At 60.4% G+C, this 24,179-nt stretch overlaps 3 protein-coding genes across 3 annotated transcripts; all 3 read left to right on the top strand.

Annotated features, from left to right (window-relative positions):
- Positions 1 to 113: 113 nt before the first annotated feature.
- LOC137457251 (claw keratin-like) lies at positions 114 to 2,870 on the top strand. Its single transcript, XM_068169084.1, has 2 exons — positions 114 to 355; positions 1,629 to 2,870. Exon 2 carries the CDS (start codon positions 1,674 to 1,676, stop codon positions 2,316 to 2,318), a length of 645 nt encoding a protein of 214 aa, XP_068025185.1. The 5' UTR covers positions 114 to 355; positions 1,629 to 1,673; the 3' UTR covers positions 2,319 to 2,870.
- Positions 2,871 to 9,839: 6,969 nt separating this feature from the next.
- LOC137457280 (claw keratin-like) lies at positions 9,840 to 10,322 on the top strand. Its single transcript, XM_068169112.1, has one exon. The coding sequence runs from the start codon at positions 9,840 to 9,842 to the stop codon at positions 10,320 to 10,322; it is 483 nt and encodes a 160-aa protein (XP_068025213.1).
- Positions 10,323 to 16,645: 6,323 nt separating this feature from the next.
- LOC137457279 (scale keratin-like) lies at positions 16,646 to 19,052 on the top strand. The gene is made up of 2 exons (XM_068169111.1): positions 16,646 to 16,708; positions 18,292 to 19,052. The coding sequence occupies exon 2, from the start codon at positions 18,312 to 18,314 to the stop codon at positions 19,050 to 19,052; it is 741 nt and encodes a 246-aa protein (XP_068025212.1). The 5' UTR covers positions 16,646 to 16,708; positions 18,292 to 18,311.
- The last annotated feature ends 5,127 nt before the right edge of the window (positions 19,053 to 24,179 follow it).

Raw genomic sequence — 24,179 nt, 5'->3', positions numbered from 1 at the left:
ACCCCCAAAGAGTTAACAGAACTCCAGGTGATGGTAAACAGCTGCCTGGGCTCCTGCTCCTCACCCTTTCATCCACCTCTGGGCTCCCTCCTCACCCACTCCAGGCCAAGCTCTGCAGCTGGGTGCCGCTGGCTGGTGCTGTGTGGGCTTGGGGAAGTTATCTGCTGATCAGAAGCTGTTATCAAAACAGTTGCAACAAAGGAAGGGGGAAAAACAATTCAGTTTCACAAGGAGCAAGGCCCTGGTTACGCAAAGGCATCTCCCAGTGGCTCTCCTCTATGCCAGCCCTATAAAAGTCCTCATCACTCAGGTCCCTGCAGCTGCTTCTGCTGACTTGGTCCTTCTTGGTGGCAGGGTAAGTTGAATCAGCTCCTGATGACAGGCAGGAATTTACAGGGAGGTAACTGCTCCAATCCTGGCTCGGGGCTGGACCTCCAGACCGTTGTGTCTGCAAGCTGGAAGTGGCAGACAGGGTGGGGGAGAGGAATTGTGGGGGAGAGGAGGGGGAAGGGGGTAAAAAAAAAGGGCAATGAGAGCCTCAGAAATGTGGCTGGGGGGCAAGGCAGTGCCTGGGGGACTGAGCATCTTCCCTGTGGAGACAAAGGGCTCCCAAAGCACTGCCGGGAGAGGGCTGAGCAAAGACGACCAGGCTGGAGGTGAGGAAGAAGTTGTGCGCCAGGAGGCTGCTGGAACACTGCAGCAGGCTCCCAGGGAAGGTGGTTGAGGCCCCAAGCCTGGGGGTAGTCAAGGTGAGGCTGGAGAGGGCTCTGGGCAGCCTGCTCTAGTGGAGGATGTCCCTGCTGAGTGCAGGGGGTTGGCCCCTTGGAGGTCCCTTCCGACCCAAACCGTTCTATGTGAGGAAAGCAGAGAGAGAATTGCTTCCCAGACCTCCTCTGGGGGAGCAAGAGGGGGATGGAGCAGCAAAGAGGAGTGGGATTAGACTCCAGAGCAGCCTCTACCCCAGCAGTTTCATCTCCCTTGGCTGATGAGACCTGCAGAGCACAGGCCTGGAAGGGTCTAGAGCAGAAGCCTGCTGAAGAGCAGGCTGAGGGAGCTGGGGGTCTCCAGCCTGGGGGAGGCTCAGGAGAGACCTTCTGCCTCCCCACAGCTGCCTGAAAGCAAGGCTGGAGCCGGGGGGGGGGGGGGAGGGTTGGACTCTTCTCCTAGTAACAAAGGATAGAAAGAGAGCAGAGGGCCTCAGGTTGCCCCAGGGGAGGGTTAGGTTGGAGGTGAGGACCAACCTCTGCCCTGCAAGGGTGGTCAGGGACTGGCCCAGGCTGCCCAGGGGGGGTGGAGTCCCCAGCCCCTTGGGGTTGGCGGCTGCGGTGGGCTTGGGTTGATGTCGGTCTGGATGACCTCAGAGGTCTTTCCCAGCCTTAATGGCTCTGCTCTGGGGCAGCAGGGGTGGTGCCCTCACAAGTGCTGATCAGTTTGGATGGGGCTGGGGCTCTGCCATCATCACCATCATCATCATCATCATCAATGAGCATTGGTCGGCCCGGAGGGCTTGGGCAGCTCCGTGGCTCCAGCACCACACAGCCCACGCTGCCCCTCTGGGTGCCTTCCTCCTTCCTCCTCTCCCCTGGCTCTGCCTTCCCCTGTCTGGAGCCACTCTTCTTGCCTTGCAGGTTGACTTCCTCTCCCCCCCCCCCACAACCCCCACACTTGGCAAGATGTCCTCCTATGGAGCACTGCTTAGCTCCCGCTGCAGCGAGCCCTGCGAGATCACCTGCCCGGAGCCCTGCATCAGCTACTGGAACGAGCCCTGTGTCAGCTCCTGTGGGGACTCCAGAGCCATTGTCTATGCCCCACCGGTGGTGGTGACTTTCCCAGGCCCCATCATCAGCACCTGCCCTCAGGAATGCGTTGTGGGAAGCACCATGGCTGAGGGAGGAGGAATGGGAGGAGGAGGTGGAGGAATGGGAGGAGGAGGTGGAGGTATGGGAGGAGGAGGTGGAGGTATGGGAGGTGGAGGAGGAATGGGAGGAGGAGGTGGAGGCTGGGGCTCCAGTGGTGGAGGAATGGGCTCTGGAGGAGGAGGCTGGGGCTCCAGTGGTGGAGGAATGGGCTCTGGAGGAGGAGGAGGAGGAGGAATGGGCTCCGGAGGGTCGTGCGGCGGGGGCAGCTCCTATGGGATGAGCTCCCACGGCTCCTGCAGCTCCTCGGGGGGCATGGGAGGGGGCTCCTGCGGGGGGGGCTTCTCCCGTTTGGGAGGCTTTTACAGGAACTCCTTGTTTTCAGGCTTTGGGAGGAGCTCCTCCCCCCTCTTCTCCAGGGGCTACTACCGGTACCGCTACGGCAACTATGGCCCCTTCTAGGGCGCCCTCCCGGGGGGCTCCTCCCGGGGGGCTCCTCCCAGAGCCCCTCCTAGGGCTCCACCCACAGCCCCTCCCGGGGCCCTGCAGGGAGCAAGGGGCGCAGGAACCCTAAAAGCCAAGCTAGTAGCTGCCATTTAGAGCTGGGAATCCGAGGTGCCAAGCAGCCTCTGCCCTCCAGCCCCCCGCCAGGAGCAGCCTGGGGCTTGCTTGGGGTCTCGCTGGGCTTCCTCTGAGGCTGTGCCAACGTCACACACCCCACCCCCCCCCGACCCCCCACCTCCCCCCCGGGGCCTTCTGTTCCTGGTGTGCTTTGTTCTGCCTGAACCCAAAGAGAGTGGAAGAAGGGATGGGAAGTGACTGTGCAAGTGTCCAGCAAGAAGAAGAAGAAGAAGAAGGAGGAGGAGGAGGAGGAGGAGGAGGTGGTCTTGGGGATGGCTGATGGATTGTGGTCCTGGTTGGGATGGAAAGGACTTCCTGTGCCCCCTGCATTGCCTCCTCCTGCAAGAACATCCCCCCCCTCTCCTCATTTGTATTAAAGCCCTCTTGCATCAAGCAGTCTCTGCTGCCTTTCCTCCCCCTGCCCTGTCACACCTGCAAGCCAGGAAGGACTTCACCTGGCGCAGCAGCTCCTGCCCAGCGGTGCAGCGGCTGCCCCCCACCGCAGGGTCAGCTCCTCTGCATGGGCCAAGGAAATCTGCCACAAAGCCTTCAGGATAGGACAGAACACAGGATGAACCAGGCTGGAAAAGACCTCAGAGATCACCAAGTCCAACCTCTCACCCAGCACCATCTGAGCAACCCAGCCATGGCACCAAGGGCCTCAGCCAGGCTGTTGTTGAACACCTCCAGGGGTGGGGACTCCATCACCTCCCCATGCAGCACATCCCCAGGGCTCAGTCTCTCTTGCTGGGAAGAACTTCTTCCTGACCTCCAGCCTAAACCTCCCCTGGCACAGCTTGAGGCTGTGGCCTCTTGTTCTGCTGCTGGGTGCCTGGGAGGAGAGCCCAACCCCCACCTGGCTACAACCTCCCTGCAGGGAGCTGGAGAGAGCAATGAGGTCTCCCCTGAGCCTCCTCTTCTCCAGGCTAAGCAACCCCAGCTCCCTCAGCCTCTCCTCACAGGGCTGTGCTCCAGACCCCTCCCCAGCTTTGTTGCCCTTCTCTGGACACCTTCCAGCAGCTCAACCTCCTTCCTGACCTGAGGAGCCCAGAACTGGCCACAGGACTCAAGGTGTGGCCTCAGCAGTGCTGAGCACAGGGCAGGATGAGCTCCCTGCTCCTGCTGGCCACACTCTGCCTGCTGCAGGCCAGGCTGCCCTTGGCCTTCCTGGCCACCTGGGCACACTGCTGGCTCATGTTCAGCTGGTCTCCACCACTGCCCCCCAGGTCCCTCTCTGCCTGGCTGCTCTCAGCCCCTCTGCCCCCAGCCTGCAGGGCTCCATGGGGTTGTTGTGGCCAATGTGTAGAGCCTGGCACTTAAAACCCAGGAAGTTTTGTGCCCCCCCTGTCTGCCTCTAGCCTGCATCCAGGGGTAACCCCCCAGGAGTTGCTCTGGAGTCAGTGGGGAGGCCACACCATGAGTCCTGGCCTCAGGTTTTGGGCTTCTCACTCCCAGCAGGACATTGAGAGGCTGGAGCAGGGCCAGAGAAGGGCAACAAAGCTGGGGGGGGACACCTCCCACCAGCCCAGGCTGCTCAAGGCCTCAGCCAGCCTGACCTTGGACACCTCCAGGGAGGGAGCATCCACAGCCTCCCTGGCTGACCTGTGCCAGGCTCTCACCCCCCCTCACTGGGAAGAATTTCTTCCTCATCCCCAGCCTCAGCCTCCCCTCCTCAAGCCTCAGCCCATTCCCTCTCCCCCTGCCACTGCCACGTTCCCACTGGCACCCCAGGCTCCCCAAGGAGGTGGTGTGACTGCTGTGCTGAGTTCCCAGCTCAGGAGCAGATGTGCAGGGCAGATAAAGCTCCTGGCAGCAGTGCCCCAGCGGTGCCCACTCCTCTTGCCCAACACTTCCCTCCTCAGCCTGTTGAGCAAGGGCTGAGTGGTGGTGCAAGTGTCCTCCCCGAGCTGTGAGGCATCACCCTGCACTGCAGCCTCATCCCTGCACCTTTGCCAGGTTGGGCTTGGTGACCTTTGAGCTCTCTCCCAACCTTATTGATTCCATGGCTCTGTGATTTGTACTCTGGGCAGCCCAGCCCCAGCCCCACACAAATCCCTGATCCTCCCTCCTGCGCTGGGAGCTCGAAGCTGAGCAGCAGCACTCAGCCCCCTGCCAGACCTCCTCAGCCAAGCTCTTCCCAAGCTGAAAGGAGCCCTCAGGAATTCTTCCTGCCAGGCTCAGCCCCTGGAATCTGTGAGATGGGCACAGGCAGGACCCTGAGCTTGGTGTCCAGCCAAGATGAGCCAAGGGCTGGAGCACCTCAGGCTGAGGGAGCTGGGGTTGGGCAGCATGGAGAGGAGTAGGATCCAGGGGGACCTCAGAGCTGCTTCCAGTGCCTGCAGGGATCCTGCAGGAAGGCTGCAGAGAGACTTTGTGTGAGGGAGGTCTGAGCCAGGCCAAGGGGAGATGGTTTGGAGCTGAGGCAGAGCAGGGTGAGAGTGGAGCTGAGCATCAGCACTCAGCCCCCTGCCAGACCTCCTCAGCCAAACTCTTCCCAAGCTGAAAGGAGCCCTCAGGAATTCTTCCTTCCAGGCTCAGCCCCTGGAATCTGTGAGATGGACACAGGCAGGACCCTGAGCTTGGTGTCCAGCCATGGGGGACAGTGAATTCTGCTGCCCTGGGCATGCAGAGGACTTACCACAAAGATGAGCCAAGGGCTGGAGCTCCTCAGGCTGAGGGAGCTGGGGTTGGGCAGCATGGAGAGGAGAAGGCTCCAGGGGGACCTCAGAGCTGCTTCCAGTGCCCAAAGGCATCCTGCAGAGAGACTTTGCATGAGGGGGTCTGAGCCAGGCCAAGGGCAGAATGGTTTGGAGCTGAGGCAGAGCAGGGTAGGAGTGGAGCTGAGCACCAGCACTCAGCCCCCTGCCAGACCTCCTCAGCCAAACTCTTCCCAAGCTGAAAGGAGCCCTCAGGAATTCCTCCTGCCAGGCTCAGCCCCTGGCATCTGTGAGATGGACACAGGCAGGACCCTGAGCTTGGTGTCCAGCCATGGGGACAGTGAATTCTGCTGCCCTGGACATGCAGAGGACTTACCACAAAGATGAGCCAAGGGCTGGAGCTCCTCAGGCTGAGGGAGCTGGGGCTGGGCAGCATGGAGAGGAGAAGGCTCCAGGGGGACCTCAGAGCTGCTTCCAGTGCCTGCAGGGATCCTGCAGGAAGGCTGCAGAGGGACTTTGTGTGAGGGGGTCTGAGCCAGGCCAAGGGGAGAATGGTTTGGAGCAGAGGCAGAGCAGGGTGAGAGTGGAGCTGAGGGAGAAGTTCTTCAGTCCCAGGGAGGTGAGAGCCTGGCAGAGGCTGCCCAGGGAGGCTGTGGATGGCTTTTGTCTCATGGAAACAGGAACCAAGTCCCTTCTGGCCTGGTGCTGGGGCTGGTGGCAGCTGCAGCAGGAGCTGATCCCTCTCTTGACCTCCCTGATGGCTTTCCAGAAGGTGGCTTCTGGGTCTCAGAGCCACGATGGATGCCTAAGCCTTAGGTGGAGGTAGAATAGCTCCCAGATGGAGCTGCCCAGCCCCAATTGGGGTGAGGGTCAGCAGCCTTTGCAACCCCAGCCTGGCCCTGCTGAGCCCCAGCACAGGGGCATGGAATCAAGCCCAGAAGGGCTCAGGGTGGAAGGGACCTCAGAGGTCATCTGCCCCAACCTCCATAAGGGGACAGTGGATCCCTCCTGGACAGGCCAGGCCTGGACAACCCTTTGGGGTAAGAAAATGTTCCTCATGGCCAACCTGAACCTCCCCTGGTGCAACTTGAGGCCATTTGCTCTCCTTCTGTCACCTGAGAGAGGGAGAAGAGCCCAACCCCACCTGGCTCCAGCCTCCTCTCAGGGAGCTGGGGAGACACAGAAGCTCTCCCCTCAGCCTCCTCTTCCCCAGGCTGAACCTCCCTGAACTCCCTCAGCTGCTCCTCCCCAGACCCTTCCCCACCTTCCTTGCCCTTCTCTGTCCATTCCCCACCCCCAGCTCCCTCAGCTGCTCCTCCCCAGCCCTCTTCTCCAGCCCCTTCCCCACCTCCCTTGCCCTTCTCCAGCCTCTCAGTGTCCTCCTGGCAGTGAGGAGTCCAAACTCTACCCCCAGGACTCCACACTGCACCTTGCTGCATGCAGGCAGAGGTGGTAGAACCACCACAGGGATTCTCCCAGCCCAGAAGGTCTCTCCTCAGCCTCCTCTTTTCCAGGTTGAACCTCCCTGAACTCCCTCAGCTGCTCCTCCCCAGACCCTTCCCCACCTTCCTTGCCCTTCTCTGTCCATTCCCCACCCCCAGCTCCCTCTGCTGCTCCTCCCCAGCCCTCTTCTCCAGACCCTTCCCCACCTTCCTTGCCTTTCTCTGTCCATTCCCCACCTCCAGCTCCCTCAGCTGTTCCTCCCCAGACCCTTCCCCACCTTCCTTGCCCTTCTCTGTCCATTCCCCACCCCCAGCTCCCTGTGCTGCTCCTCCCCAGACCCTTCCCCACCTTCCTTGCCCTTCTCTGTCCATTCCCCACCTCCAGCTCCCTCTGCTGCTCCTCTCCAGACCCTTCCCCACCTTCCTTGCCCTTTTCTGTCCCTTCCCCATCCCCAGCTCCCTCAGCTGTTCCTCCCCAGCCCCTTCCCCACCTCCCCTTGCCCTTCCCCACCTCCCCTGCCCTTCTCCAGCCTCTCAGTGTCCTCCTGGCAGTGAGGAGCCCAGACCCTGACCCCCAGGCTTCCAGCTGTGGTCCAGCCCAGGGGGACAGAAGTGAAGCTGAACTTCCACCGCAGGGTTGATCATCTCCTTCTCTGCTAAATCATTAAGGGGAGACAAAAAAAAGCACCCCAATTAGCAGAGGCCACTAATTGCCTTGCTAAAGCCTGGTGCCAGTCAGCAGCTGTGGGGCTGTAAAGTTTCAACACAATAGGGAAGGCAAATTTATTAGGTGAGAGTCACCTCGTGGAGGGCTGAGGACAAATCATTAGTGAGGAGCTGGGAAAAATAATTACAGGCACCAGAGAAGTCATCCAGAGGGAGAAGGAAGGGGGGGGAGGGGAGGGGGAACCTCCTCAGTTTGGTAAGGGCCAGAGGTTTTTATGAGGTTTTATTGGGTGCTTCACCTCCTTCCAGCTGCCTACCAAAGGGGTATAAAAGCAGGAGCAGCTCAGCAGCCTTCCACAGCCTTCTCCTGACTCTCCTGACTTGCTGCTGCTGTAGGTGAGTTGGAGCTGAGCTGAGCTTGAGCCGAGGGGTGAGGAGCTGAGGTGTGAGGAGCTGAGCTGAGGTGTGAGGAACTGAGGTGTGAGGAGCTGAGCTGAGGTGTGAGGAACTGAGATGAGCCTGAGCTGAGGTGTGAGGAGCTGAGCTGAGGTGTGAGGAGCTGAGCTGAGGTGTGAGGAGGAGCTGAGCTGAGCTGGAGCTGAGCTGAGCTTGAGCTGAGGTGTGAGGAGCTGAGGTGTGAGGAGCTGAGCTGAGCCTAAGCTGAGGTGTGAGGAACTGAGGTGTGAGGAGCTGAGCTGAGGTGTGAGGAGCTGAGCTGAGCCTGAGCTGAAGTGTGAGGAACTGAGGTGTGAGGAGCTGAGCTGAGGTGTGAAGAGTGGAGGTGTGAGGAACTGACCTGAGGTGTGAGGAGCTGAGATGAGCCTGAGCTGAGGGGTGAGGAGCTGAGGGGTGAGGAGCTGAGGTGAGGTGTGAGGAGGAGCTGAGCTGAGCTTGAGCTGAGGTGTGAGGAACTGAGATGAGCCTGAGCTGAGGTGTGAGGAGCTGAGATGAGCCTGAGCTGAGGTGTGAGGAGCTGAGATGAGCCTGAGCTGAAGTGTGAGGAACTGAGGTGTGAGGAGCTGAGCTGAGGTGTGAAGAGTGGAGGTGTGAGGAACTGACCTGAGGTGTGAGGAGCTGAGATGAGCCTGAGCTGAGGGGTGAGGAGCTGAGGGGTGAGGAGCTGAGGTGAGGTGTGAGGAGGAGCTGAGCTGAGCTTGAGCTGAGGTGTGAGGAACTGAGATGAACCTGAGCTGAGGTGTGAGGAGCTGAGATGAGCCTGAGCTGAGGTGTGAGGAGCTGAGATGAACCTGAGCTGAGGTGTGAGGAGCTGAGCTGAGCCTGAGCTGAGGTGTGAAGAGCTGAGCTGAGATCTGGAGAACTGAGGTGTGAGGACCTGAGATCTGAAGAGCTGAGCTGAGGTGTGAGCAGCTGAGCTGAGATCTGGAGACCTGAGCTGAGCCTGAGCTGAGGTGTGAGGAGCTGAGAGCTGAAGAGCTGAGGTGTGAGGAGCTGAGAGCTGAAGAGCTGAGGTGTGAGGAGCTGAGAGCTGAAGAGCTGAGCTGTGAGGAGCTGAGAGCTGAAGAGCTGAGGAGTGAGGAGCTGAGAGCTGAAGAGCTGAGCTGTGAGGAGCTGAGCTGAGCCTGAGCTGAGGTGTGAGGAGCTGAGGTGTGAAGAGTGAAGGTGTGAGGAGCTGAGGTGAGGTGTGAGGAGCTGAGGTGAGGTGTGAGGAGGAGCTGAGCTGAGCCTGAGCTGAGGTGTGAGGAGCTGAGCTTGAGCTGAGCTGAGATGTGAAGAGCTGAGCTGAGATCTGGAGAGCTGAGGTGTGAGGAGCTGAGATGAGATCTGGAGAGCTGAGGTGTGAGGAGATGAGATCTGGAGAGCTGAGCTGTGAGGAGCTGAGAGCTGAAGAGCTGAGGTGTAAGCAGCTGAGCTGAGGTGTGAGGAGCTGAGCTGTGGTGTGAGGAACTGAGCTGTGGTGTGAGCAGCTGAGATCTGAAGAGCTGAGGTGTAAGCAGCTGAGCTGGGGTGTGAAGAGCTGAGCTGGGGTGTGAAGAGCTGAGGTGTGGGGAGCTGAGGTGTGAGGAGCTGAGATCTGGAGAGCTGAGCTGAGGTGTGAGGAGCTGAGCTGAGGTGTGAGGAGCTGAGCTGAGGTGTGAGGAGCTGAGCTGTGGTGTGAGGAGCTGAGCTGAGCCTGAGCTGAGGTGTCAGCAGCTGAGCTGTGGTGTGAGGAGCTGAGCTGAGGTGTGAGGAGCTGAGCTGAGGTGTGAGGAGCTGAGCTGAGGTGTGAGGAGCTGAGCTGAGCCTGAGCTGAGCTGTCAGCAGCTGAGCTGTGGCTGTGCAGAGCTGCACAGGAGGCTCCCTGCAGCAGCTTGCAGCCAGTGCCAAGAGCCAGTTTGACTTTCAAAGCTGGAACTGGAGAAGGATTTTCTCTTCCCTGCTGCCTTTCAAAGCCTGAGCAGCAAACACCAAGCTCAGCTCTCCCGACCAGAGCCCTGGGCAGCCTTCAGAGGGGCAAGAAGGGAGGGGGAAGAGGGATCCCAGGCCAGGAGGGGCTTGAGGGAGGGATGGGAAGCAGGAGCAAGGAGCTGCCCTGCCCCCCAGGAGGGTTCCCTAACTGCACTTTTGCCTCTCTCAGCTCCACCTCCCCCCTGAGAAGGATGTCCTGCAACGTCAGCTCCCGGTGCCTGCCTGCCTGCGAGGTCAGCTGCCCACAGCCCTGTGCCTACAGCACCAGCCTGGGGCCCAGCATCGGCTCCTGTGGGGACTCCACAGCTGTGGTTTATGGCCCCCCAGTCGTCATCAAGTTCCCAGGCCCCATCCTCAGCACCTGCCCTCAGGAAACCGTGGTGGGAGCCTCGGTTCCCAACATCAGCGGCCGAGGGCTGGGCAGCAGCTCCCCCACTCCCTGGGGAGCTTCCAGGATGTTGGGCTCCTCCTCTGCTGGAGGCTTCTCCGGCTCTGGAGGCTTCTCCAGCTCTGGAGGCTTCTCTGGCTCTGGAGGCTCCTCGTGGAGAGGAGGCTCCTGTGGCTCTGGGATCTACCCAGGGCTGGGAAGCTGCTACGGCAGCAGGTTGTACAGCAGCAGCAGCAGCAGCAGCAGCAGCCCTGGATCTCGCCGTGGCAACTACAGCTCCTTCTGAGGAGACCACTGCCAGAGCTGAGCAGATGGAAACACAAGAGCCAGACCTGCAGCTGGGGCTGGCTTTTGGAGGTGGCAGAGGCTCACTGAACCCACAGGAGCCCCCCCCTGCCCTCACCTCTTTCTTCCTGCTTCACTTCCTTTGCTGCTGCTGCTGCTGCTGACAGCTTCTGGTACTCCTCCCTGCGTGCTCCAGCCCCATCCCCACTGGGCCAATACCCTCTGGGAGGCCTGGCAGGGAGCTTGGCCATCAGACTGTGCCAGGAGAAGAACATCAGGTGGAGAATGGACTCTGTGGAGGCTGTTGGGAATGCTGTGCCCTTCTCTGGAGCTGGGGAAGTGTCTACTTTGCCCTCTGTGCCATCTCACTCTGCAGTGCACTCCAGGTCCTGCTCACATTAAAGTCCCCTTGCATCACCACCTTTGCTCTGGTTTTTCTTCCTCCATGGGGCTGGGGCTTGGGCTGGCCCTTTGCAGCAGCTCCTGCAGCTGGGGGCAGAATCTGTGAGCAGCCCTCAGGGCTCTCTCTAGGATCCAGGGACTCCTCCAGCTGCTCTGCAGCTCCTCCAGTCCAACCCTTCTCTACCTCTACCAAGGCTGGGGCTCAGCCATGGCCCTCAGCACCACAGCTCTGCAGCTCTGAAACCCTTCCAGGCATGGGGATTCAGAGACCTCCCTGGGCAGCCTGGGCCAGGCTTGGAGATCCCTTCCAGGGGAGAAATTGCTTCTCATGCCCAACCTGAACCTCCCCCTGAGGCTTTGTCCCCTTGTCCTCTCCCTGGGTCCTTGGCAGAAGAGCCCAACCCCCACCCAGCCCCAAGCTTTCAGGCAGCTGCAGAGACCCAGAAGCTCTCCCCTCAGCCTCCCTGCCTCCAGGCTCAACACCCCCAGCTCCCTCAGCTGCTCCTCCCCAGCCCTGTCCCCCAGACCCTTCCCCACCTGCCTTGCCCTGCTCCAGCCCTCCATGGCCTTCTGGCAGCCAGGAGCCCAAACCTGAAGGCATTGGGAGATTCCCTTTGAGTGTGGCCCCAGCACAGGGCTGCACCTCTGTGCCACCACCACCGGGAGCTCTCCTGCAGCAGGGAGTGCAAGAGGCTTTCCCAAGGGCTGAGGGACACAAGCCCAGGAGCAGCCTCTTGTGCTGCTGCTGCTGCCTGTGGCCATGGGAGTGGAAGCACAAAGAGGTGCATGGAGGAGTCCCCAAGAGAAGTCTCTTTCAGTCTGCAGAGAAGCAGCCTGAGGGGCATCTGATCAATGCTGATCAATACTTCGAGGATGGGGGAGAGGAGGAAGGGACCAGGCTGTGTTTAGTGGTGCCCAGGGAGGGGAGAAGGGGCAAGGGGCAGAAGGGGCAAGGGGCACAAGGGGCTGTCTGCTGCAACCTCCCCATCTGAACTGGGGGAGGAACTTCTTTAGCCTAAGCTTGGTGAAGGCCTGGAGCAGGCTGCCCAGAGCGGTGCTGCAGCCTCCATCTCCCTCTGGAGCCATTCCAGAGCCCCCTGGATGTGTTCCTGAGTAACCTTCTCCAGGTGACTCTGCCTTGGCAGGGTGGGGGGGAGGTTGGGCTCCATCATCTCCACAGCAGCCTCCCAGCCCCTCCCATTCTGGGGCTCTGTGTCACAGGGTGCAACCTTTATCCACCCCCACCCCAAATTCCTGCTCTCATCCCCAGCAGCTTGCTGGCCTGCGAGAGGCTTGGAGCTGTCAGCTGCTCTCAGGGCAGCCTGGCACAGCACTCAGCTGCTCTGGAGGTGCAAAAGCAAACAGCAGGCAGAGGTGGAGATGCTGAAGAGTTTTAATCAGAGGGCAGCACAGGCTACAGCTGGCTCCTGCAGGCCACACAGGACGTTGCCCTGCCAGCTGGGCAGCCACGCAGCTCCGCACGGCCCCGGCTGGGGCATCAGCGCCTGGCAGCTTCCCCTGCGGGCTCAGCGCGGCCCAGGGCTGCTGCAGCAGCAGGGCTCGGCCCTTCAGAAGTAGCCAAAGCCACAGCTGCCTCCAGCAGACCTCCTGTAGCCACAGCTGCCCCCCCCAGAGGAGCTGCCTCCCGCGTAGGAGCCCCCAAAGCCTCCGGACCCAAAGCTTCTTCTGCCTCCATAGAAGCCCCCAAATGACCTGCCCCCACCATAGGAGCCCCCACCATAGGAGCCCCCCAGAGCCAAAGGAGCTGCCCCCATAGGAGCCCCCCACCATAGGAGCCACCCCCACCATAGGAGCCCCCAATGCCCAGAGTGCTGCCCCCTCCATAGGAGCCCCCAGAGCCAAAGGAGCTGCCCCCTCCATAGGAGCCCCCCTGACTCAATGGAGCCTATTCCCCCCGAGAAGCCCCCAATGGGGGATGGCAGCGTGGTGCCCACGATGCTCTCCTGAGGGCAGGAGCTGAGGATGGGGCCTGGGAAGGTGATGACCACGGGGGGAGGGTAGACCACGGCTCGGGAGTCCCCGCAGGAGGTGACGCAGGGCTGGCTGCAGGCATCCACGAAGGGCTGGGGGCAGCTGACCTCGCAGGGGGCAGAGCATCTGCTGCTCAGCAGCTCTCCTGAAGACATCTTCTGTGCTGGAGGCAAACCTGCAGCAGGAGGGGGCCCAGAGCTTTCAGGAGCAGTGAAAGAGAGTGGCACAAGAGGCCAAGGAATGCTTCACCTTTCTCTGTCTCTCTCTCTCTGCCCTGGCTGAGCATCCAGCCCAGCAGCTGCACCTTCCCACAGTGCCTTCTGCTGCTCTACAAACAGTGCAGATGGTGAAGCAAAGCCCAGGAGCCCCTGGCTTGGGAGCTCAGCTCCAAGGGCTTGTTGAGTTACAGCTCTGCAGCTAACTGACATTGCACTGATCCTTGTGCCTGTGAAAATCCATCCCTAACAGTCCCCAGATCCCTCAATCCCAGCCTGGAGGGGTGGGAAAGGACCTCTGGAGAGCATCTCCTGCACTCTCCCCCTGCCCCAGCTGGGCACCTGCCCAGGGGTACAATGCCCAGGGGGGCAGTTGGAAGCTCTCCACAGCATTTCAGTCATGGAATGCCAGCATGGCTCAGGCTGGAAGGGACCTCAGAGCTCAGCTGCTGCAACCTCCCCAGCACAGGCTGTGCCACCAGCCCTCCACTGGTGCCCAGAGGCAAAGGGCCCTGGCTGGCACCAGGCTTCTGTAGAAGACCAAGACCTCAGCTAAACACTGCAGAGCTTTCCCTGATGCTTCAACTAGAGAAAGAAGGAAGGAAGGGAGGGAAGAAGGAAGGGAGGGAGGGAAGAAGGAAGGGAGGGAGGGAAGAAGGAAGGGAGGGAGGGAAGAAGGAAGGGAGGGAAGAAGGAAGGGAGGGAAGAAAGAAGGGAGGGAAGAAAGAAGGGAGGGAAGAAAGAAGGGAGGGAAGAAAGAAGGGAGGGAGGGAAGGAGGAAGGAAGGAAGGGAGGGAGGGAGGAAGGAAGGGAGGGATGGAGGGAGAAGGGAGAAAAAAGGGAGGAAGGGAGGGAGGAAGGGTCTGGAACTCACCAGGACCGGAGCAGCTGTGGGTGAGGAGCTGGATGGAGCTGAAGCCTTCCTCAGGCTCTTATATAGCTGCTCAGACCCCCAGGGGAGCCTGCGCCAGGCTTTGTGCAAGAGCTTCCGACCTCTTGCCAAACTGTTTTGCTGCATGGTTGATTCCCTTAATTGTCCTAATTGTCCTCTTAATTGCTGTGGTCACGACTCTTTTCTCCGCTCCGGGGCACCCTGCGGGCATCCCTGAGCGCTTTATCTGATCGATCCTCCGAGCCCGACAAAGGCTCCCGGCAGCCGATCCTGCCCCAGCCCCCCGCGGGGCCGAGGCCGGGCTGGGTGCGGATGCGGGTGGGGGGTGGTGCTGAGCCGCTCGGCGGCTCTCCCAGGCAATATTTCACCCTCAGCCTCTCGGTGGCAGGCAGGTGGGCGGTTGAAAGAGGCTCTGCCGCTCGCCAGGGCTGCTAGGAGGGGAGCAGCAGTGCCCAAGGTCTTCCTTGTCAGCTGGGATTTCCCAATCCCGCCGTAGGAATCTGGGAAGGTTCCATCAGCTGAGGACTCAAGCAGGAGGTGCTGACAAGCAGAGCTGTCAGATCAAGGGCTGCCCTCTTGGGCCTGCCAGGTCTTGCCTGGCTTCTGATGTAAGGCCTGAGCCCAGGAAGCTTCCTCTCTGCTCCATTTTCGAGCTGGGCTGGAGAGCAGCAGCGAAGTGGTGCCAGGAATGGCACCGAGGGGAGAGGGCAGCAGGGCAGCAGCACTGAGCCCGGGGTGGGCAATGGAAGGCACCAGGAGAGGCTGCCCAGCGAGCTGGTGGAGCCCCCAGCCCTGGGGGTGCTCAAGAAGTGGCACTTGGGGACAGGGTTTGGGTTGGTGGCCATGGTGGTGTTGGGTTGATGGGTGGACTCCGGAGGATCTTGGAGGTCTCATCCAGCCAAAACAATTCTGCGAGGCTACAACAGCCTGGAAACCAAACCCTTCCATCCCAACCCTTCCATCCCAACCCTTCCATCCCAACCCTTCCAACCCTTCCTTCCAACCCTTCCTTCCAACCCTTCCAACCCTTCCATCCCAACCCTTCCATCCCAAACCTTCCAACCCTTCCATCCCAACCCTTCCAACCCTTCCATCCCAACCCTTCCTTCCAACCCTTCCAACCCTTCCATCCAACCCTTCCAACCCTTCCATCCCAACCCTTCCAACCCTTCCATCCCAACCCTTCCAAGCCAACTCTTCCAACCCTTCCTTCCAACCCTTCCAACCCTTCCATCCCAACCCTTCCATCCCAACCCTTCCAACCCTTCCATCCTAACCCTTCCAAGCCAACTCTTCCAACTCTTCCTTCCAACCCTTCCAACCCTTCCATCCCAACCCTTCCATCCCAACCCTTCCATCCCAACCCTTCCAACCCTTTCTTCCAACTCTTCCAACCCTTCCATCCCAACCCTTCCATCCCAAAACTTCCATCCCAACCCTTCCAACTCTTCCTTCCAACCCTTCCAACCCTTCCATCCCAACCCTTCCATCCCAACCCTTCCAACCCTTTCTTCCAACCCTTCCATCCCAACCCTTCCATCCCAAAACTTCCATCCCAACCCTTCCAACCCTTCCATCCTAACCCTTCCAAGCCAACTCTTCCAACCCTTCCTTCCAACCCTTCCAACCCTTCCATCCCAACCCTTCCATCACAACCCTTCCAACCCTTTCTTCCAACTCTTCCAGCCCTTCCATCCCAACCCTTCCATCCCAACCCTTCCAACCCTTCCTTCCAACCCTTCCATACCAACCCTTCCAACCCTTCCATCCTAACCCTTCCAAGCCAACTCTTCCAACCCTTCCTTCCAACCCTTCCAACCCTTCCATCCCAACCCTTCCATCACAACCCTTCCATCACAACCCTTCCAACCCTTTCTTCCAACTCTTCCAACCCTTCCATCCCAACCCTTCCATCCCAACCCTTCCAACCCTTCCATCCAAACCCTTCCAACCCAACCCTTCCAACCTAACCTTTCCAACCCTTCCAACCCAACCACTCCATCCCAACCTTTCCAACCCAACCACTCCATCCCAACCCTTCCAACCCAACCACTCCAACCCAACCCTTCCAACCCAACCACTCCATCCCAACCCTTCCAACCCAACCACTCCAACCCAACCCTTCCAACCCAACCACTCCAACCCAGTCACTCCAACCCAGCCACTCCAACCCAACCACTCCAACCCAACCCTTCCAACCCAACCACTCCAACCCAGTCACTCCAACCCAGCCACTCCAAACCAACCACTCCATCCCAACCCTCCTAACCCAAACCCAACCCTTCCAACCCAACCCTTCCACCCCAGCCATTTTATTGCCACCCTTCTCCCTTTGCCACCTCTCAGGAGAGGCAGAGAGGTTGCTGCCCTCTGGGAGGCATCACTCTCACATCTCCAGGAGCTCAAATCCTCCTCTTTTTCCTCAGCTGTCTCTGCCACACTAAATCTCAATGAAGTCCTCTGCAGGACCCCAAACCCTTCTCCTGCCCCTAGCCACGCTGCTGGGAGGCTCAAAAGCTTTCAGCTGGCTCAGCAAACACAGCTCAGGCCCTGGGCACGGGGAGGCAAAGGAGGTGAGGAGGTGGCAGCAGGCAAGGGGAAAAAAAAATGGCCATTAAAAAACCCTTTAGGGATTAGAGCAAGAGGCAGGGTGTGTTGCAGGGCTGCCTTGTGTGCAGCTGATTTACTCATCACTATCAGCTATCAGAACAATTATCCCAATTACCAGGAGCTTAGACAGCAAAACCTTGGGGTACTCCCTGCCCCGTGCACGAAGAGGGTTGCACACCCCAGGCTCGGGCTGGAGGCCTATATAAGATCAGTGTCTCCCTCCAGCTCCTCAGCACCACCGCTTCTCCAGCTTGGAGTTTCGCCTTTCCCAGCCTGGTAAGTGTCCCATGGGTTCCTTTACCTTGGGGGGATGCTGCTCTGGGTGTGGGGTGAGCTCACTGCCAGCCCCCTGTGAGGAGCAGCAGCAGCAGCAGCTGGGGGTTGGTTCCTGCGGGGTTGGTGCTGCAGGCAGGCAGCAGGGACCAGGGGGAGGTGGAGGGTTGAGGATGTGAGGCCAAGTTCTGCCAGACCATGACAGGGAGAGGAGAAGGCTCCAGGGGGGACCTCAGAGCTGCCTGCCAGTACCTGAAGGGGTCCTCCAGGAAGGCTGCAGAGGGACTTTGCATGAGGGGGTCTGAGGCAGGCCAAGGGGGAAGGGTTTGGAGCTGAGGCAGAGCAGGGTTGGAGTGGAGCTGAGGGAGAAGTTCTTCAGTAGGAGGGTGAGGAGGCTGTGGCCCGGGCTGCCCAGGGAGGCTCTGCCCCAGGCTGCCCAGGGAGGCTCTGGCCCAGGCTGCCCAGGGAGGCTCAGCCCAAGGCTGCCCAGGGAGGCTCTGGCCCAGGCTGCCCAGGGAGGCTCTGCCCCAGGCTGCCCAGGGAGGCTCTGGCCCAGGCTGCCCAGGGAGGCTCAGCCCAAGGCTGCCAAGGGAGGCTCTGGCCCAGGCTGCCCAGGGAGGCTCTGGCCCAGGCTGCCCAGAGAGGCTCTGGCCCAGGCTGCCCAGGGAGGCTGTGGCTGCCTCCTCCCTGGGCCTGTTACTATCCAACCTAAACCTGCCCTGGGGCAACTTGAGGTCTCTTGTCCTGTCCCTTGCTCCTTGGGAGAAGAGCCCAAAGCCCTCCTCGCTCCAGGACATTCCTCCCTGGCAGCCAGGCAGGACTGCAGCAGCAGTTGTGCTCCTGTTGTGTTCTTTGGCTCTAACCATCCTGAGGATGCAGAGAGGTCAGGCAGCCACGAGAGAAGTTCTCATCTTCATAAGAAGAGAATTCCTCCCCCCCAGACACCACAGCTTGAAGCATCACAGCCGTGGTTTGAAGGCACAGAGCTCCAAAGACCTCTTTCACTTTTACTCCTTAACCTGTGCTGCAGGTTTCCCTCCAGCACAGAGGGCATCCAGTGTCAGTGGTGGCACAGCCTGTGCTGGGGAGGTTGCAGCAGATGAGCTCTGAGGTCCCTTCCAGCCTGAGCCATGCTGGCATTCCATGACTGAAATGGTGTAGAGAGCTTCCAACTGCCCCCCTGGGCATTGTACCCCTGGGCAGGTGCCCAGCTGGGGCAGGGGGAGAGTGCAGGAGATGCTCTCCAGAGGTCCTTTCCCACCCCTCCAGGCTGGGATTGAGGGATCTGGGGGCTGTTAGGGCTGGATTTTCACAGGCACAAGGATCAGTGCAATGTCAGTTAGCTGCAGAGCTGTAACTCAACAAGCCCTTGGAGCTGAGCTCCCAAGACAGGGGCTCCTGGGCTTTGCTTTCACCATCTGCACTGTTTGTAGAGCAGCAGAAGGCACTGTGGGAAGGTGCAGCTGCTGGGCTGGATGCTCAGCCAGGGCAGAGAGAGAGAGACAGAGAAAGGTGAAGCATTCCTTGGCCTCTTGTGCCACTCTCTTTCGCTGCTCCTGAAAGCTCTGGGCCCCCTCCTGCTGCAGGTTTGCCTCCAGCACAGAAGATGTCTTCAGGAGAGCTGCTGAGCAGCAGATGCTCTGCCCCCTGCGAGGTCAGCTGCCCCCAGCCCTTCGTGGATGCCTGCAGCCAGCCCTGCGTCACCTCCTGCGGGGACTCCCGAGCCGTGGTCTACCCTCCCCCCGTGGTCATCACCTTCCCAGGCCCCATCCTCAGCTCCTGCCCTCAGGAGAGCATCGTGGGCACCACGCTGCCATCCCCCATTGGGGGCTTCTCGGGGGGAATAGGCTCCATTGAGTCAGGGGGCTCCTATGGAGGGGGCAGCTCCTTTGGCTCTGGGGGCTCCTATGGAGGGGGCAGCACTCTGGGCATTGGGGGCTCCTATGGTGGGGGCTCCTATGGAGGGGGCTCCTATGGAGGGGGCTCCTATGGAAGGGGCAGCTCCTTTGGCTCTGGGGGCTCTTATGGTGGGGGAAGCACTCTGGGCATTGGGGGCTCCTATGGTGGGGGCAGCTCCTTTGGCTCTGGGGGCTCCTATGGAGGGGGCTCCTATGGTGGGGGCTCCTATGGTGGGGGCAGGTCATTTGGGGGCTCCTATGGTGGGGGCAGGTCATTTGGGGGCTCCTATGGAGGCAGAAGAAGCTTTGGGTCCGGAGGCTTTGGGGGCTCCTGCGCGGGAGGCAGCTCCTCCGGGGGGGGCTCCTTTGGGGGAGGCCATTCCTTCGGGGGGGGCAGCTGTGGCTACAGGAGGTCTGCTGGAGGCAGCTGTGGCTTTGGCTACTTCTGAAGGGCCGAGCCCTGCTGCTGCAGCAGCCCTGGGCCGCGCTGAGCCCGCAGGGGAAGCTGCCAGGCGCTGATGCCCCAGCCGGGGCCGTGCGGAGCTGCGTGGCTGCCCAGCTGGCAGGGCAATGTCCTGTGTGGCCTGCAGGAGCCAGCTGTAGCCTGTGCTGCCCTCTGATTAAAGCTCTTCAGCATCTCCACCTCTGCCTGCTGTTTGCTTTTGCACCTCTGCACCTCCAGGGCAGCTGAGTGCTGTGCCAGGCTGCCCTGAGAGCAGCTGACAGCTCCAAGCCTCTCGCAGGCCAGCAAGCTGCTGGGGATGAGAGCAGGAATTTGGGGTGGGGGTGGATAAAGGTTGCACCCTGTGACACAGAGCCCCAGAATGGGAGGGGCTGGGAGGCTGCTGTGGAGATGATGGAGCCCAACCTCCCCCCCACCCTGCCAAGGCAGAGTCACCTGGAGAAGGTTACTCAGGAACACACCCAGGGGGCTCTGGAATGGCTCCAGAGGGAGGTGGAGGCTGCAGCACCGCTCTGGGCAGCCTGCTCCAGGCCTTCACCAAGCTTAAGCTAAAGAAGTTCCTCCCCCAGTTCAGATGGGGAGGTTGCAGCAGACAGCCCCTTGTGCCCCTTGCCCCTTCTCCCCTCCCTGGGCACCACTAAACACAGCCTGGTCCCTTCCTCCTCTCCCCCACCCTCGAAGTATTGATCAGCATTGATCAGATGCCCCTCAGGCTGCTTCTCTGCAGACTGAAAGAGACTTCTCTTGGGGACTCCTCCATGCACCTCTTTGTGCTTCCACTCCCATGGCCACAGGCAGCAGCAGCAGCACAAGAGGCTGCTCCTGGGCTTGTGTCCCTCAGCCCTTGGGAAAGCCTCTTGCACTCCCTGCTGCAGGAGAGCTCCCGGTGGTGGTGGCACAGAGGTGCAGCCCTGTGCTGGGGCCACACTCAAAGGGAATCTCCCAATGCCTTCAGGTTTGGGCTCCTGGCTGCCAGAAGGCCATGGAGGGCTGGAGCAGGGCAAGGCAGGTGGGGAAGGGTCTGGGGAACAGGGCTGGGGAGGAGCAGCTGAGGGAGCTGGGGGTGTTGAGCCTGGAGGCAGGGAGGCTGAGGGGAGAGCTTCTGGGTCTCTGCAGCTGCCTGAAAGCTTGGGGCTGGGTGGGGGTTGGGCTCTTCTGCCAAGGACCCAGGGAGAGGACAAGGGGACAAAGCCTCAGGGGAGGTTCAGGTTGGGCATGAGAAGCAATTTCTCCCCTGGAAGGGATCTCCAAGCCTGGCCCAGGCTGCCCAGGGAGGTGGCTGAATCCCCATGCCTGGAAGGGTTTCAGAGCTGCAGAGCTGTGCTGCTGAGGGCCATGGCTGAGCCCCAGCCTTGGTAGAGGTAGAGAAGGGTTGGACTGGAGGAGCTGCAGAGGAGCTGGAGGAGTCCCTGGATCCTAGAGAGAGCCCTGAGGGCTGCTCACAGATTCTGCCCCCAGCTGCAGGAGCTGCTGCAAAGGGCCAGCCCAAGCCCCAGCCCCATGGAGGAAGAAAAACCAGAGCAAAGGTGGTGATGCAAGGGGACTTTAATGTGAGCAGGACCTGGAGTGCACTGCAGAGTGAGATGGCACAGAGGGCAAAGTAGACACTTCCCCAGCTCCAGAGAAGGGCACAGCATTCCCAACAGCCTCCACAGAGTCCATTCTCCACCTGATGTTCTTCTCCTGGCACAGTCTGATGGCCAAGCTCCCTGCCAGGCCTCCCAGAGGGTATTGGCCCAGTGGGGATGGGGCTGGAGCCCGCAGGGAGGAGTACCAGAAGCTGTCAGCAGCAGCAGCAGCAGCAAAGGAAGTGAAGCAGGAAGAAAGAGGTGAGGGCAGGGGGGGGCTCCTGTGGGTTCAGTGAGCCTCTGCCACCTCCAAAAGCCAGCCCCAGCTGCAGGTCTGGCTCTTGTGTTTCCATCTGCTCAGCTCTGGCAGTGGTCTCCTCAGAAGGAGCTGTAGTTGCCACGGCGAGATCCAGGGCTGCTGCTGCTGCTGCTGCTGCTGCTGTACAACCTGCTGCCGTAGCAGCTTCCCAGCCCTGGGTAGATCCCAGAGCCACAGGAGCCTCCTCTCCACGAGGAGCCTCCAGAGCCAGAGAAGCCTCCAGAGCTGGAGAAGCCTCCAGAGCCGGAGAAGCCTCCAGCAGAGGAGGAGCCCAACATCCTGGAAGCTCCCCAGGGAGTGGGGGAGCTGCTGCCCAGCCCTGGGCCGCTGATGTTGGGAACCGAGGCTCCCACCACGGTTTCCTGAGGGCAGGTGCTGAGGATGGGGCCTGGGAACTTGATGACGACTGGGGGGCCATAAACCACAGCCGTGGAGTCCCCACAGGAGCCGATGCTGGGCCCCAGGCTGGTGCTGTAGGCACAGGGCTGTGGGCAGCTGACCTCGCAGGCAGGCAGGCACCGGGAGCTGACGTTGCAGGACATCCTTCTCAGGGGGGAGGTGGAGCTGAGGGAGGCAAAAGTGCAGTTAGGGAACCCTCCTGGGGGGCAGGGCAGCTCCTTGCTCCTGCTTCCCATCCCTCCCTCAAGCCCCTCCTGGCCTGGGATCCCTCTTCCCCCTCCCTTCTTGCCCCTCTGAAGGCTGCCCAGGGCTCTGGTCAGGAGAGCTGAGCTTGGTGTTTGCTGCTCAGGCTTTGAAAGGCAGCAGGGAAGAGAAAATCCTTCTCCAGTTCCAGCTTTGAAAGTCAAACTGGCTCTTGGCACTGGCTGCAAGCTGCTGCAGGGAGCCTCCTGTGCAGCTCTGCACAGCCACAGCTCAGCTGCTGACATCTCAGCTCAGGCTCAGCTCAGCTGCTGACATCTCAGCTCAGCTGCTGACACCTCAGCTCTGGCTCAGCTCAGCTCTCCAGATCTCAGCTCAGCTCCTCACACCTCAGCTCAGCTCCTCACACCTCAGCTCTTCAGATCTCAGCTCAGCTCCTCACACCTCAGCTCAGCTCCTCACACCACAGCTCAGCTCCTAACACCTCAGCGCCTAACACCTCAGCTCTGCTCTTCAGATCTCAGCTCAGGCTCAGCTCAGCTCTTTAGATCTCAGCTCAGTTCCTCACACCTCAGCTCTTCAGATCTCAGCTGCTCACACCTCAGCTCAGGCTCAGCTCAGCTGCTCACACCTCAGCTCAGCTGCTCACACCTGAGCTCTTCAGATCTCAGCTCAGTTCCTCACACCTCAGCTCTTCAGATCTCAGCTCCTCACACCTCAGCTCAGGCTCAGCTCAGTTCCTCACACCTCAGCTCAGCTCCTCACACCTCAGCTCAGGCTCAACTCAGCTCCTCACACCTCAGCTCAGGCTGAGCTCAGCTCCTCACACCTCAGCTCAGGCTCAGCTCAGCTCCTCACACCTCAGCTCAGCTCCTCACACCTCAGCTCAGGCTCAGCTCAGCTCCTCACACCTCAGCTCAGTTCCTCACACCTGAGCTCTTCAGATCTCAGCTCAATTCCTCACACCTCAGCTCCTCAGACCTCAGCTCTTCAGATCTCAGCTCAGGCTCAGCTCAGCTCCTCACACCTCAGCTCTTCAGATCTCAGCTCCTCACACCTCAGCTCAGTTCCTCACACCTCAGCTCTTCAGATCTCAGCTCAGGCTCAGCTCAGCTCCTCACACCTCAGCTCAGGCTCAGCTCAGCTCCTCACATCTCAGCTCTTCAGATCTCAGCTCCTCACACCTCAGCTCAGGCTCAGCTCAGCTCCTCACACCTCAGCTCAGTCTCAGCTCAGCTCCTCACACCTCAGCTCAGTTCCTCACATCTCAGCTCAGGTTCAGCTCAGCTCAGCTCCTCACACCTCAGCTCAGGCTTATCTCAGCTTCTCACACCTCACACCTCAGCTCAGTCTCAGCTCAGCTCCTCACACCTCAGGTGCTGAGACACCTGAGGGCTGCCCCCAGACTCTGCCCCCAGCTCCCTTAGGGTTGGGGGGGGTCTGGAAAATGGACTTGTGGATCGTGGGAATCATTTCTCGTGCTGCCAAGAGGAGCTCCACCTGTGAACTGGGAGCAAGGTCTGCCCTGGCCACACCTTGGCTGTTAATAGAGACACAGCAGTGCTGAACTCAATCAGAGCTGTGTCATGTCTTGGAGCAGCTCCAGGGGAGGCCAAGGAGGAGGAGCAGAGGGCTGCAGAACCTCCCCTGTGGGGACAGGCTGGGAGGGTTGGGGCTGCTCAGCCTGGAGAAGAGAAGCTCTGGGGAGACCTTAGGGTTTCTGGGGAACCAAAGGCAACCCCCAGAGCAGTTCACTTTGCAGGGGCAGCCAGGTGCTGAGAGCTCTGTGGAGGTGAGGAGGGAAGCCCAGGGCCGGCACTGCTGCGGCGGCAGCTTGGACGCAGCTGTGCCAGGAACGGCTCTGGGAACGTGGGAAGCCACCACCCCTCAGAGCACCACAGAGTGGGAGGCACCGGGAGGGACCTCTGGAGGTCATTGGGGTCCCCTCAAAGCAGGGCAACCCCAGGGTAGGGCCCTGGGAACCCATCCAAGCAGGGCCTGAAAACCTCCAGAGAAGGAGCCGCCGGAGATGTTCCAGGCCCCTCCTCATCCTCTTGGCCCTTTGCTGTGCCCTCTCCAGCAAGTCCCTGGCCTGGGGTGTCCATGGACACCCCAAACCCACTTCCTGGGCTCATTTCCCCTCCCTCCTTTCCACACCTTTGTGCTCATTACTGCTGCGACTCCAAGCAGCCCTTGGGAGCGGAGCGGCTCCGGAGGACCCTCTGGGCAAGGAAGCCTCCGGTGCCAATGTTCCTGAGGTGCTTCCAGCTGGTTTGGCCTCCACCCTCTGCTGTCTGCCCTGTGCAAAGGGCTGTGAGGTGCTGCTGGTAATTACAGGCTGCCAACACCGAGCTCCAGAGCCCTGAATCATAGCGTCCCTGGGAAGTATCTGTGCCGAGGCCACTCACGGGGGCGGGGGGGGGGGGGAAGCTCTGATGACTCCTGGGTGATGAGAAAGACCTTGGGAATTCAGAGCCCCTCGGGCTGTTTGTTTCCTTTGCTTTGTTGTTGCCTTTGCTCTGTTGCCTTCGCTTTGGTTTGGCTCATTTTGAGGTTTTTGGGGTGGGTTTGGGGGGGGCATGTTTTGGTTGGTTGGGTTGGGTTCCTTTTGGGTCGGGTTGGGTTG

Source organism: Melanerpes formicivorus, unplaced genomic scaffold (genome assembly GCF_026170545.1).
Source record: "Melanerpes formicivorus ecotype bairdi unplaced genomic scaffold, bMelFor1.0.p_v2 SCAF_164, whole genome shotgun sequence".
NCBI lineage: Eukaryota > Metazoa > Chordata > Aves > Piciformes > Picidae > Melanerpes > Melanerpes formicivorus.
This window is presented reverse-complemented; position numbering and strand designations above follow the sequence as displayed.

What these genes read in the sequence shown, in the direction of transcription:
- LOC137457251 (XM_068169084.1), top strand. Translation starts at nt 1,674, where the DNA reads ATGTCCTCCTATGGAGCACTGCTTAGCTCCCGCTGCAGCGAGCCCTGC.
- LOC137457280 (XM_068169112.1), top strand. Translation starts at nt 9,840, where the DNA reads ATGTCCTGCAACGTCAGCTCCCGGTGCCTGCCTGCCTGCGAGGTCAGC.
- LOC137457279 (XM_068169111.1), top strand. Translation starts at nt 18,312, where the DNA reads ATGTCTTCAGGAGAGCTGCTGAGCAGCAGATGCTCTGCCCCCTGCGAG.